The sequence below is a fragment of the Salmo salar genome, chromosome ssa12 (genome assembly GCF_905237065.1).
Source record: "Salmo salar chromosome ssa12, Ssal_v3.1, whole genome shotgun sequence".
NCBI classification, from domain to species: Eukaryota; Metazoa; Chordata; class Actinopteri; order Salmoniformes; family Salmonidae; genus Salmo; species Salmo salar.
In genome coordinates this window covers 13,197,501-13,210,000 of record NC_059453.1, presented here as the reverse complement: position 1 = coordinate 13,210,000, position 12,500 = coordinate 13,197,501, and the positions used below count along the sequence as shown (strand labels likewise).

At 48.7% G+C, this 12,500-nt stretch overlaps 1 protein-coding gene across 5 annotated transcripts in view; it reads right to left on the bottom strand.

The window, feature by feature from the left end:
• LOC106592948 (adhesion G protein-coupled receptor L1) overlaps positions 1–12,500 on the bottom strand; it is an 89,935-nt gene that overhangs the window by 28,452 nt on the left and 48,983 nt on the right. For all 5 annotated transcript variants that reach the window (XM_045690748.1, XM_045690747.1, XM_045690744.1 and 2 more), the window contains 4 exons: positions 12,308–12,493; positions 11,536–11,574; positions 5,067–5,247; positions 4,797–4,919 (listed from right to left, as the gene is read on the bottom strand). In XM_045690748.1, coding sequence (XP_045546704.1) covers positions 4,797–4,919; positions 5,067–5,247; positions 11,536–11,574; positions 12,308–12,493 — 529 coding nt within the window. The remainder of the gene's footprint in view (positions 1–4,796; positions 4,920–5,066; positions 5,248–11,535; positions 11,575–12,307; positions 12,494–12,500) is intronic.

The window sequence follows — 12,500 nt, the reverse complement described above, 5'->3', positions numbered from 1 at the left end:
AGAGATAGAACTATCTTCACCTGACCTAGAGATGGAGAGAGGAGGAGAGATAGAACTATTTTCACCTGGCCTAGAGATGGAGAGAGGAGGAGAGATAGAACTATCTTCACCTGGCCTAGAGATGGAGAGAGGAGGAGAGAACAATCTTCACCTGACCTAGAGATGGAGAGAGGAGGAGAGAACTATCTTCACCTGACCTAGAGATGGAGAGAGGAGGAGAGATAGAACTATCTTCACCTGACCTAGAGATGGAGAGAGGAGGAGAGAACTATCTTCACCTGACCTAGAGATGGAGAGAGGAGGAGAGAACTATCTTCACCTGACCTAGAGATGGGGAGAGGAGGAGAGAACTATCTTCACCTGACCTAGAGATGGAGAGAGGAGGAGAGATAGAACTATCTTCACCTGACCTAGAGATGGAGAGAGGAGGAGAGAACTATCTTCACCTGACCTAGAGATGGAGAGAGGAGGAGAGAACTATCTTCACCTGACCTTGAGATGGAGAGATAGAACTATCTTCACCTGACCTTGAGATGGAGAGAGGTGGAGAGATAGAACTATCTTCACCTGGCCTAGAGATGGAGAGAGGAGGAGAGAACTATCTTCACCTGGCCTAGAGATGGAGAGAGGAGGAGAGATAGAACTATCTTCACCTGACCTAGAGATGGAGAGAGGAGGAGAGATAGAACTATCTTCACCTGGCCTAGAGATGGAGAGAGGAGGAGAGATAGAACTATCTTCACCTGACCTAGAGATGGAGAGAGGAGGAGAGATAGAACTATCTTCACCTGGCCTAGAGATGGAGAGAGGAGGAGAGATAGAACTATCTTCACCTGACCTAGAGATGGAGAGAGGAGGAGAGATAGAACTATCTTCACCTGACCTAGAGATGGAGAGAGGAGGAGAGAACTATCTTCACCTGACCTAGAGATGGAGAGAGGAGGAGAGAACTATCTTCACCTGACCTAGAGATGGAGAGAGGAAGAGAGATAGAACTATCTTCACCTGACCTAGAGATGGAGAGAGGAGGAGAGATAAACTATCTTCACCTGACCTAGAGATGGAGAGAGGAGGAGAGAACTATCTTCACCTGACCTAGAGATGGAGAGAGGAGGAGAGAACTATCTTCACCTGACCTTGAGATGGAGAGATAGAACTATCTTCACCTGACCTAGAGATGGAGAGAGGTGGAGAGATAGAACTATCTTTACCTGGCCTAGAGATGGAGAGAGGAGGAGAGAACTATCCTCACCTGGCCTAGAGATGGAGAGAGGAGGAGAGATAGAACTATCTTCACCTGGCCTAGAGATGGAGAGAGGAGGAGAAGAACAATCTTCACCTGACCTAGAGATGGAGAGAGGAGGAGAGAGAACTATCTTCACCTGACCTAGAGATGGAGAAAGGAGGAGAGATAGAACTATCTTCACCTGACCTAGAGATGGAGAGAGGAGGAGAGAACTATCTTCACCTGACCTAGAGATGGAGAGAGGAGGAGAGAACTACCTTCACCTGACCTAGAGATGGGGAGAGGAGGAGAGAACTATCTTCACCTGACCTAGAGATGGAGAGAGGAGGAGAGATAGAACTATTTTCACCTGACCTAGAGATGGAGAGAGGAGGAGAGAACTATCTTCACCTGACCTAGAGATGGAGAGAGGAGGAGAGAACTATCTTCACCTGACCTTGAGATGGGAGAGAGAGAACTATCTTCACCTGACCTTGAGATGGAGAGAGGTGGAGAGATAGAACTATCTTCACCTGGCCTAGAGATGGAGAGAGGAGGAGAGAACTATCTTCACCTGGCCTAGAGATGGAGAGAGGAGGAGAGATAGAACTATCTTCACCTGACCTAGAGATGGAGAGAGGAGGAGAGATAGAACTATCTTCACCTGGCCTAGAGATGGAGAGAGGAGGAGAGATAGAACTATCTTCACCTGACCTAGAGATGGAGAGAGGAGGAGAGATAGAACTATCTTCACCTGGCCTAGAGATGGAGAGAGGAGGAGAGATAGAACTATCTTCACCTGACCTAGAGATGGAGAGAGGAGGAGAGATAGAACTATCTTCACCTGACCTAGAGATGGAGAGAGGAGGAGAGAACTATCTTCACCTGACCTAGAGTTGGAGAGAGGAGGAGAGAACTATCTTCACCTGACCTAGAGATGGAGAGAGGAAGAGAGATAGAACTATCTTCACCTGACCTAGAGATGGAGAGAGGAGGAGAGATATAACTATCTTCACCTGACCTAGAGATGGAGAGAGGAGGAGAGAACTATCTTCACCTGACCTAGAGATGGAGAGAGGAGGAGAGAACTATCTTCACCTGACCTTGAGATGGAGAGATAGAACTATCTTCACCTGACCTAGAGATGGAGAGAGGTGGAGAGATAGAACTATCTTTACCTGGCCTAGAGATGGAGAGAGGAGGAGAGAACTATCCTCACCTGGCCTAGAGATGGAGAGAGGAGGAGAGATAGAACTATCTTCACCTGACCTAGAGATGGAGAGAGGAGGAGAGATAGAACTATCTTCACCTGGCCTAGAGATGGAGAGAGGAGGAGAGATAGAACTAACTTCACCTGACCTGGAGATGGAGAGAGGAGGAGAGAACTATCTTCACCTGACCTAGAGATGGAGAGAGGAGGAGAGATAGAACTATCTTCACCTGACCTAGAGATGGAGAGTGGGGGAGAGAACTATCTTCACCTGACCTAGAGTTGGAGAGAGGAGGAGAGAACTATCTTCAACTGACCTAGAGATGGAGAGAGGAGGAGAGATAGAACTATCTTCACCTGACCTAGAGATGGAGAGAGGAGGAGAGATAGAACTATCTTCACGACCTAGAGATGGAGAGAGGAGGAGAGATAGAACTATCTTCACCTGACCTAGAGATGGAGAGAGGAGGAGAGAACTATCTTCACCTGACCTAGAGATGAGGAGAGGAGGAGAGAACTATCTTCACCTGACCTAGAGATGGAGAGAGGAGGAGAGATAGAACTATCTTCACCTGGCCTAGAGATGGAGAGAGGAGGAGAGAACTATCTTCACCTGACCTAGAGATGGAGAGAGGAGGAGAGATCTATCTTCACCTGACCTAGAGATGGAGAGAGGAGGAGAGATAGAACTATCTTCACCTGACCTAGAGATGGAGAGAGGAGGAGAGATAGAACTATCTTCACCTGGCCTAGAGATGGAGAGAGGAGGAGAGAACTATCTTCACCTGGCCTAGAGATGGAGAGAGGAGGAGAGAACTATCTTCACCTGACCTAGAGATGGAGAGAGGAGGAGAGAACTATCTTCACCCGACCTAGAGATGGAGAGAGGAGGAGAGAACTATCTTCACTTGACCTAGAGATGGAGAGAGGAGGAGAGATAGAACTATCTTCACCTGACCTAGAGATGGAGAGAGGAGGAGAGAACTATCTTCACCTGACCTAGAGATGGAGAGAGGAGGAGAGAGAACTATCTTCACCTGACCTAGAGATGGAGAGAGGAGGAGAGAGAACTATCTTCACCTGGCCTAGAGATGGAGAGAGGAGGAGAGAACTATCTTCACCTGACCTAGAGATGGAGAGAGGAGGAGAGAACTATCTTCACCTGACCTAGAGATGGAGAGAGGAGGAGAGAACTATCTTCACCTGACCTAGAGATGGAGAGAGGAGGAGAGAACTATCTTCACCTGACCTAGAGATGGAGAGAGGAGGAGAGAACTATCTTCACCTGACCTAGAGATGGAGAGAGGAGGAGAGAACTATCTTCACCTGACCTAGAGATGGAGAGGAGGAGAGATAGAACTATCTTCACCTGACCTAGAGATGGAGAGAGGTGGAGATATAGAACTATCTTCACCTGACCTAGAGATGGAGAGAGGAGGAGAGAACTATCTTCACCTGGCCTAGAGATGGAGAGAGGAGGAGAGAACTATCTTCACCTGACCTAGAGATGGAGAGGAGGAGAGATAGAACTATCTTCACCTGACCTAGAGATGGAGAGAGGTGGAGAGATAGAACTATCTTCACCTGACCTAGAGATGGAGAGAGGAGGAGAGAACTATCTTCACCTGGCCTAGAGATGGAGAGAGGAGGAGAGATAGAACTATCTTCACCTGGCCTAGAGATGGAGAGAGGAGGAGAGATAGAACTATCTTCACCTGACCTAGAGATGGAGAGAGGAGGAGAGAACTATCTTCACCTGACCTAGAGATGGAGAGAGGAGAGAACTATCTTCACCTGACCTAGAGATGGAGAGAGGAGGAGAGATAGAACTATCTTCACCTGACCTAGAGATGGAGAGAGGAGGAGAGAACTATCTTCACCTGACCTAGAGATGGAGAGAGGAGGAGAGCTGGAACTATCTTCACATGGCCTAGAGATGGAGAGAGGAGGAGAGAACTATCTTCACCTGACCTGGAGATGGAGAGAGGAGGAGAGATAGAACTATCTTCACCTGGCCTAGAGATGGAGAGAGGAGGAGAGAACTATTTTCACCTGACCTAGAGATGGAGAGAGGAGGAGAGAACTATCTTCACCTGACCTAGAGATGGAGAGAGGAGGAGAGAACTATCTTCACCTGACCTAGAGATGGAGAGAGGGGGAGAGATAGAACTATCTTCACCTGACCTAGAGATGGAGAGAGGAGGAGAGATAGAACTATCTTCACCTTCCTAGTGATGGATGAGAGGTGGAGAGATAGATCCATTGTGTGTGTGTGTGTCTGTTTGTGTGTGTGTGTGTGCGTGTCTGTGCACGTGTGTTTGCGCGTGTGTGTTTGTGTGTGTGCGTGTGCGTGTGACTGACCATTGCTGCTGTACTGCTGTAGAGTAGCAGTTGAGAGCTGTAGAACACTGTCACTGTCATAGGAGTGAGGGAACGTCAGGTCCTGTAGGTCTGCCTCTGTGTTCAATACATACACCTCCAGATCTACACACCCACACACACACACACACGCACGCACACACACACAGACGCACGCGCACACACGTGAAAGAGAAACAGAGAGGGAAGTTTTTACACTTCAAACTGAACAGATTGCTAAAACACACACACACACAAACACGCCAAACTTACCGACATTGGGCGCTCTGTCGCTGAACCGCCCCTCGTAGATGTTGTTAGCCAATAGAAAGGCTCCTTTTTCCATGGCGTCCAATAGCAGCGAGGCAGAGCGTGATTGGTCAGTGGTCCTCATATCAGCCCAGGAGACTAGAGCTTCAGGACCCAACAGGTTATCAACTACCTGAACCACCGCCTGTCAGAGACACACACACACACACATATATATATATATATATATATATATATATATATATATATATATATATATATATATATTCTTTATGGTTACTACATGTGTTATTTCATAGTTCTGATGTCTGGACTATTATTCTAAAATGTAGAAAATAGTACAAATAAAGAAAAACCCTTGAATGAGTAGGTCCAAAGGTCCAAACTTTTGACTGGTACTGTATGTATATACTATGTACTGTATAGACTATATCATATAAAGCCTCATGAACCAGTCACCTGTCCGGACCAGAGATATATCACACACACATATACTAAATATACTAGACTAAATATACAATACTAAAGATACCATTCTAAATATACTATACTAAAGATACTATACTAAATATACAATACTAAATATGCTATACTAAATATACTATACTAAATATACTATACGAAAGATACTATACTAAACATACAATACTAAATATACAATACTAAATATACTACACTAAAGATAATACCCTAAAAATAGAATACTAAATATACTATACTAAATATACAATACTAAATATGCTAAACTAAATATACTATACTAAAGATACAATACGAAAGATACTATACTAAACATACAATACTAAATATACAATACTAAATATACTACGCTAAAGATAATACCCTAAATATAGAATACTAAATATACTATACTAAATATGCTATACTAAAGATACTAAAACTACAATACTAAATATACTGTACTAAATATACTATGCTAAATATACTATACTAAATAAACTATACTAAATATACAATACTAAAGAGTCTATACTAAATATACAATACTAAATATACTATACTAAATATACAAACTACATATACTATACTTAATATACAATACTAAATATAGTATACTAAATATACTATACTTAAAATAAACTATACTAAATATACTATACTAAATATACGATTGTCACGTATCCCACTGATGGTGGCTCCCCTGCCTGCTCGGGCGGCGCTCGGCGGTCGTCGTCGCCGGCCTACTAGTCGCCGCTGATCCTTTTTTCCTTTTCTGTTTGTATGTCTTATTGGTTGCACCTGTTCCCTATTTGAGTGTCTTGATTTGTGTTTATTTAAGCCTGCTTAGCCCGCCCAGGTTTGTGCGGGTTTATTTTATGTCAGTGTGCTTTTTGGATGTGCTGGCTATTTCGCCTTGATTTTCTTTCCGGACTTTGTGCCCGTTATTACTGGGTTGGTAATTTTGTTCACGCGCCTGTTGTGTTGGCGTTTACCGTTTTGTACCAGAGAAAAGAAATCATTATTTCCTTACCTCTGCTCTCTGCGCCTGACTCCTACCACCACTCCTAGCAATTCGTGACAGAATCCGGCACCAGCTATGGAGTCAGCAGGAGCAGCCGCGCCTCCTCTCCCATCGATGGAAGAAAGGGTCCTCCATCATACCAGCATTCTCCACCGGATCGGTTCAGCCATGGATCAGATGATGGAGAGGATGGACCGATGGGAGAGGAGTGGCCTCCCTACCTCATCCCCAGCTCCTCTTCCCCCTCCACCTACTACCCCTCCTCCGGCATCCGGATCCGGGGCCCTATGCCTGGCTCTCCCCAGGGAGTACGATGGAGCGGCGGCTGGGTGCCAGGGGTTCCTGCTACAGCTGGAGTTGTACCTGGCTACCGTTCGTCCGACTCCCTCGGGAGAGGAGAGCGTGAGCGTCCTCGTCTCCTGCTTAATGGGTCGTGCCCTGGAGTGGGCCAACGCAGTGTGGTATGGCCCAGACTCGGCAAGGGATCACTACCCCGAGTTCACCCGCCGTTTCCGGGCCGTGTTCGACCACACACCAGAAGGCCGGGCGGCGGGTGAACGGCTGTTCCACCTGCGGCAGGAGACGAGGAGCGCACAGGACTTTGCTCTGGAGTTCCGGACCTTGGCTGCTGGGGCGGGGTGGAACGACAGGGCCCTGATGGACCACTATCGTTGCAGCCTCCGGGAGGACGTCCGCCGGGAGCTAGCCTGTCGGGACACTACCCTCTCACTGGATGAACTTATTGACATGTCCATTCGTCTCGACAACCTGCTGGCTGCCCGCGGGCGTCCAGAACGGGCCCTGTTGGTTCCACCTCCAGGTCCTCCAGCTCCCATCCTTATGACTGGTGCTGGAGGAGCTCCTCTGGGAATCGGGATGGCAGGCAGAGCACTCCTCGTTCACCCCAGGTGAGTAAGCACCAACCTCACCCAGAGCTCCCTGTTGGCCATATGTTTGTACTTATAACTTTCCCTGAGTTTTCTCCATCTTTCCAGCATAAGGCGCTAGTCGATTCAGGCGCAGCTGGACATTTTATGGATCGTGGGCTCGCATTAAGGCTAGGGATTCCTCTGGTGTCGTTGGACCAACCTTTCCCCGTGCACTCCTTAGATAGCCAACCATTAGGGTCAGGGCTGGTCAGGGAGGCCACGTTTCCACTGGACATGGTAACGCAGGGGGATCATGGGGAACGGATTAGTCTCTTCCTCATTGATTCGCCTGCGTTTCCAGTGGTGCTGGGGATTCCCTGGCTGGCCAATCTCAACCCTGATATTTCGTGGAGACAGGGGGCTCTCAGAGGGTGGTCAGAGGAGTGTTCAGGCAGGTGTAAAGGAGTTTCCATCGGTGCAACGACGGTGGAGTGTCCAGACCAGGTTTCCACTGTGCACATTCCCTCTGAATATGCTGATTTGGCTATCGCCTTCTGTAAGAAGAGGGCAACCCGATTACCACCTCATCGACGAGGGGATTGCGCGATAAACCTCCAGGTAAACGCTACACTTCCCAGGAGTCACGTGTACTCATTGTCACAAGAGGAAACGCTGGCTATGGAGACATATGTCACGGAATCTCTGAGACAGGGGTACATTCGGCCCTCCATGTCACCCGTTTCGAGTTTCTTTTTCGTGAAGAAAAAATATGGAGGTCTGCGTCCGTGCATTGATTATCGAGGTCTAAATTCCATCACAGTGGGGTTTAGTTACCCGCTACCTCTCATCGCTACGGCGGTGGAATCATTTCACGGAGCGCGTTTTTTCACGAAACTGGATCTCAGGAGCGCGTACAATCTGGTGTGTATCCGGGGAGGAGACGAGTGGAAAACCGCATTTAGTACCACATCGGGCCACTATGAGTACCTCGTCATGCCGTATGGGTTAAAGAATGCTCCAGACATTTTTCAATCCTTTGTCGACGAGATTCTCAGGGACCTGCATGGGCAGGGTGTGGTGGTGTATATTGATGACATCCTGATCTATTCCGCCACACGCTACGCGCATGTATCCCTGGTGCGCAAGGTGCTTGGGCGACTGCTGGAGCATGACCTGCACGTTAAGGCTGAGAAATGTGTGTTTTCCAAACGAGCCGTTTCCTTCCTGGGGTATCGCATTTCCACCTCGGGGGTGGTGATGGAGTGTGACCGCGTTAAGGCCGTGCGTAATTGGCCGACTCCGACCACGGTAAAGGAGGTGCAGCGGTTCTTAGGGTTTGCCAATTACTACCGGAGGTTTATCCGGGGCTTTGGTCAGGTGGCTGCTCCCATTACCTCACTGCTGAAGGGGGGTCCGGCGCGCTTGCGCTGGTCAGCAGAGGCGAACAGAGCTTTCAGTCGTCTGAAGGAGCTGTTTACCGACGCTCCCGTGCTGGCTCATCCGGACCCCTCTTTGGCATTCATAGTGGAGGTGGACGCGTCCGAGACTGGGGTGGGGGCCGGTGCTATCACAGCGCTCGGGCACGCCACCAAAACTCCGCCCTTGCGCCTTCTTTTCTAGGAAGCTCGGTCCGGCGGAGCAGAACTATGACGTGGGGGACCGGGAGTTGTTAGCTGTAGTCAACGCTCTGAAAGTGTGGAGACACTTGCTTGAGGGGGCTAAGCACCCTTTCCTCATCTGGACTGACCACCTTAATCTCGAATACATCCGGGCAGCTAGGAGACTGAATCCGCGTCAGGCCAGGTGGGCCATGTTCTTAACCTGATTTTGGTTCACAATCTCCTATCGGCCAGGTTCATTAAACACGAAGGCCAACGCGCTGTCCCGCCTATATGACACCGAGGAGAGGGCCATCGATCCAACTCCCATCCTCCCAGCGTCATGCTTGGTAGCACCGGTGGTATGGGAGGTGGACGCGGAGATCGAGCAGGCCTTACGGTTGGAACCAGCACCATCTCAGTGTCCAGCAGGTGTTCAGTACGTGCCGCTTGGTGTCCGTGATCGATTTATTCGATGGGCCCATAATCTCCCCTCTTCGGGTCAACCTGGGATCGAGAGGACAGTGCGGAGCCTGAGGGGAAAGTACTGGTGGCCCACCTTGGCAAAGGACGTGCGGTTTTATGTTTCCTCCTGCTCGGTGTGCGCTCAGAGCAAGGCTCCTCGACACCTGCCTAGAGGGAAATTACAGCCCCTCCCCGTTCCACAGCGGCCGTGGTCGCACTTGTCAGTGGACTTTCTCACCGACCTTCCCATATCTCAGGGAAACACCACAATCCTGGTCGTTGTGGATCGGTTCTCGAAGTCCTGCCGTCTCATCCCGTTGCCCGGTCTCCCTACGGCTCTGCAGACTGCGGAGGCCCTGTTTACCCATGTCTTCCAGCACTACAGGGTGCCCGAGGACATAGTTTCTGATCGGGGTCCCCAGTTCACGTCCAGAGTTTGGAGGGCGTTCATGGAACGGTTGGTGGTCTCGGTCAGCCTGATCTCGGGTTTCCACCCCGAGAGTAATGGGCAGGTGGAGAGAGTGAACCAAGAGGTGGGTAGGTTTCTATGGACGTATTGCCGGGACCGGCCCAGGGAGTGGGCGAGATACGTCCCATGGACAGAGGTAGCCCAAAACTCCCTCCGTCACTCATCAACTAACATGTCACCGTTTCAGTGCGTATTGGGCTACCAGCCGGTCCTGGCTCCATGGCACCAGAGCCAGACCAAGGCTCCTGTGGTGGAGGAGTGGGTGCAGCGCTCGAAGGACACTTGGAAAGCCGTCCAAGACGCACTAACAAAGGCGAGTGGACGGCAGAAGAAGAGCGCTGACCAGCACCGCAGTGAGACCCCTGTGTTTGCACCAGGGGATCGAGTCTGGCTCTCGGCTCGAAACCTACCCCTCCGCTTGCCCTGCCGGAAGCTGGGGCCACAGTGTGTAGGGCCGTTTAAAGTCCTGAGGAGGATAAACGAGGTGTGTTAACGGTTACAACTTCCATCTTACTACCGTATTAACCCCTCGTTTCATGTGTCTCTCCTCGGGCCGGTGGTGGCTGGTCCCCTGCAGGAAGGTGAGGTGCCGGGTAGTCCCTCCACCCCCTCTGGACATTGGGGGGTCCCCGGCGTATACGATACGCGCCATTCTGGACTCCAGACGTCGGGTGGGGGGCCTACAGGACCTCGTCGACTGGGAGGGGTACGGCGCGGAGGAGAGGTGCTGGGTACCAGTGAAGGACATTTTCGACCCCTCACTACTGAGGGATTTCCACCGCCTTCATGGGGATCGCCCTGCGCCTCGTCCTCCGGGTCGCCCTCGAGGCCGGTGGCGGCTTGCTACGGGAGCCGCGCGTCAGGGGGGTACTGTCACGTATCCCACCGAAGGCGGCTCCCCTGCCTGCTCGGGCGGTGCTCGGCGGTCGTCGTCACCGGCCTACTAGTTGCCGCTGATCCTTTTTTCCTTTTCTGTTTGTATGTCTTATTGGTTGCACCTGTTCCCTATTTGAGTGTCTTGATTTGTGTTTATTTAAGCCTGCTTAGCCCGCCCAGGTTTGTGCGGGATTATTTTATGTCAGTGTGCTTTTTGGATGTGCTGGCTATTTCGCCTTGATTTTCTTTCCGGACTTTGTGCCCGTTATTACTGGGTTGGTCATTTTGTTCACGCGCCTGTTGTGTTGGCGTTGACCGTTTTGTACCGGAAAAAAGAAATCATTATTTCCTTACCTCTGCTCTCTGCACCTGACTCCTACCACCACTCCTAGCAATTCGTGACAACGATACTAAATATACTATACAAAATATACCATAGTAAAGATACTATACTAAATATACTGTACTAAATATACTATACTAAATACACAATACTAAATATACAATACTAAATATACTATACAAAATATACCATACTAAAGATTCTATACTAAATATACTATACTAAAAATACTATACTAAAGATACTATACTAAATATACTATACAGAATATACCATACTAAAGATACTATACTAAATATATTATACTAAATATGCTATAGTAAATATACTATAGTAAATATATACTAAATGTAGAGAGTTGTGGTTTACCTGGACATAAGCTCTACAGGTGCGTTCCCTCTTCTGCAACTAAAGTAGACAGGAACACACTTTACGTTACACAATTACTACAAATAAAATAAAATAAAATGTTATTTGTCACATGCACTAGAAGACAACAGGTGTAGACCTTACCGTGAAATGCTTACAACGGTCTGTGTGTGTGTGTGTACCTTGTAGTGTGTGTGTGTGTGTGTACCTTGTTGTAGTGTGTGTGTGTGTGTGTGTGTGTGTGTGTGTGTGTGTGTGTGTGAGTACCTTGTTGTAGTGTGTGTGTGTGTGTACCTTGTTGTAGTTGCGTGTGTGTGGACCTTGTTGTAGTGTGTGTGTGTGTACCTTGTTGTAGTGTGTGTGTGTGTGTGTGTGTGTGTGTACCTTGTTGTAGTGTGTGTGTACCTTGTTGTAGTGTGTGTGTACCTTGATGTAGTGTGTGTGTGTGTGTACCTTGTTGTAGTGTGTGTACCTTGTTGTAGTGTGTGTGTGTGTACCTTGTTGTAGTGTGTGTGTACCTTGTTGTAGTGTGTGTGTACCTTGATGTAGTGTGTGTGTGTGTGTACCTTGTTGTAGTGTGTGTGTACCTTGTTGTAGTGTGTGTGTACCTTGTTGTAGTGTGTGTGTACCTTGTTGTAGTGTGTGTACCTTGTTGTAGTGTGTGTGTACCTTGTTGTAGTGTGTGTGTACCTTGTTGTAGTGTGTGTACCTTGTTGTAGTGTGTGTGTACCTTGTTGTAGTGTGTGTGTACCTTGTTGTAGTGTGTGTGTACCTTGTTGTAGTTGCGTGCAGCAGACTCCTTGTTGGCTGGTCGTAGGGCCTGAAGCTGAGAATCCAGGATGTCCAACAGCTGCTCTAGAAGTTTGACTGACATGCTGACATCACCGGCGTAGACCCGCCCCCTCGTCAGGTTTACTAACTCACCAGCGATGTTAGCTGCATTCTCCCCACTCTTTATCTAGAAG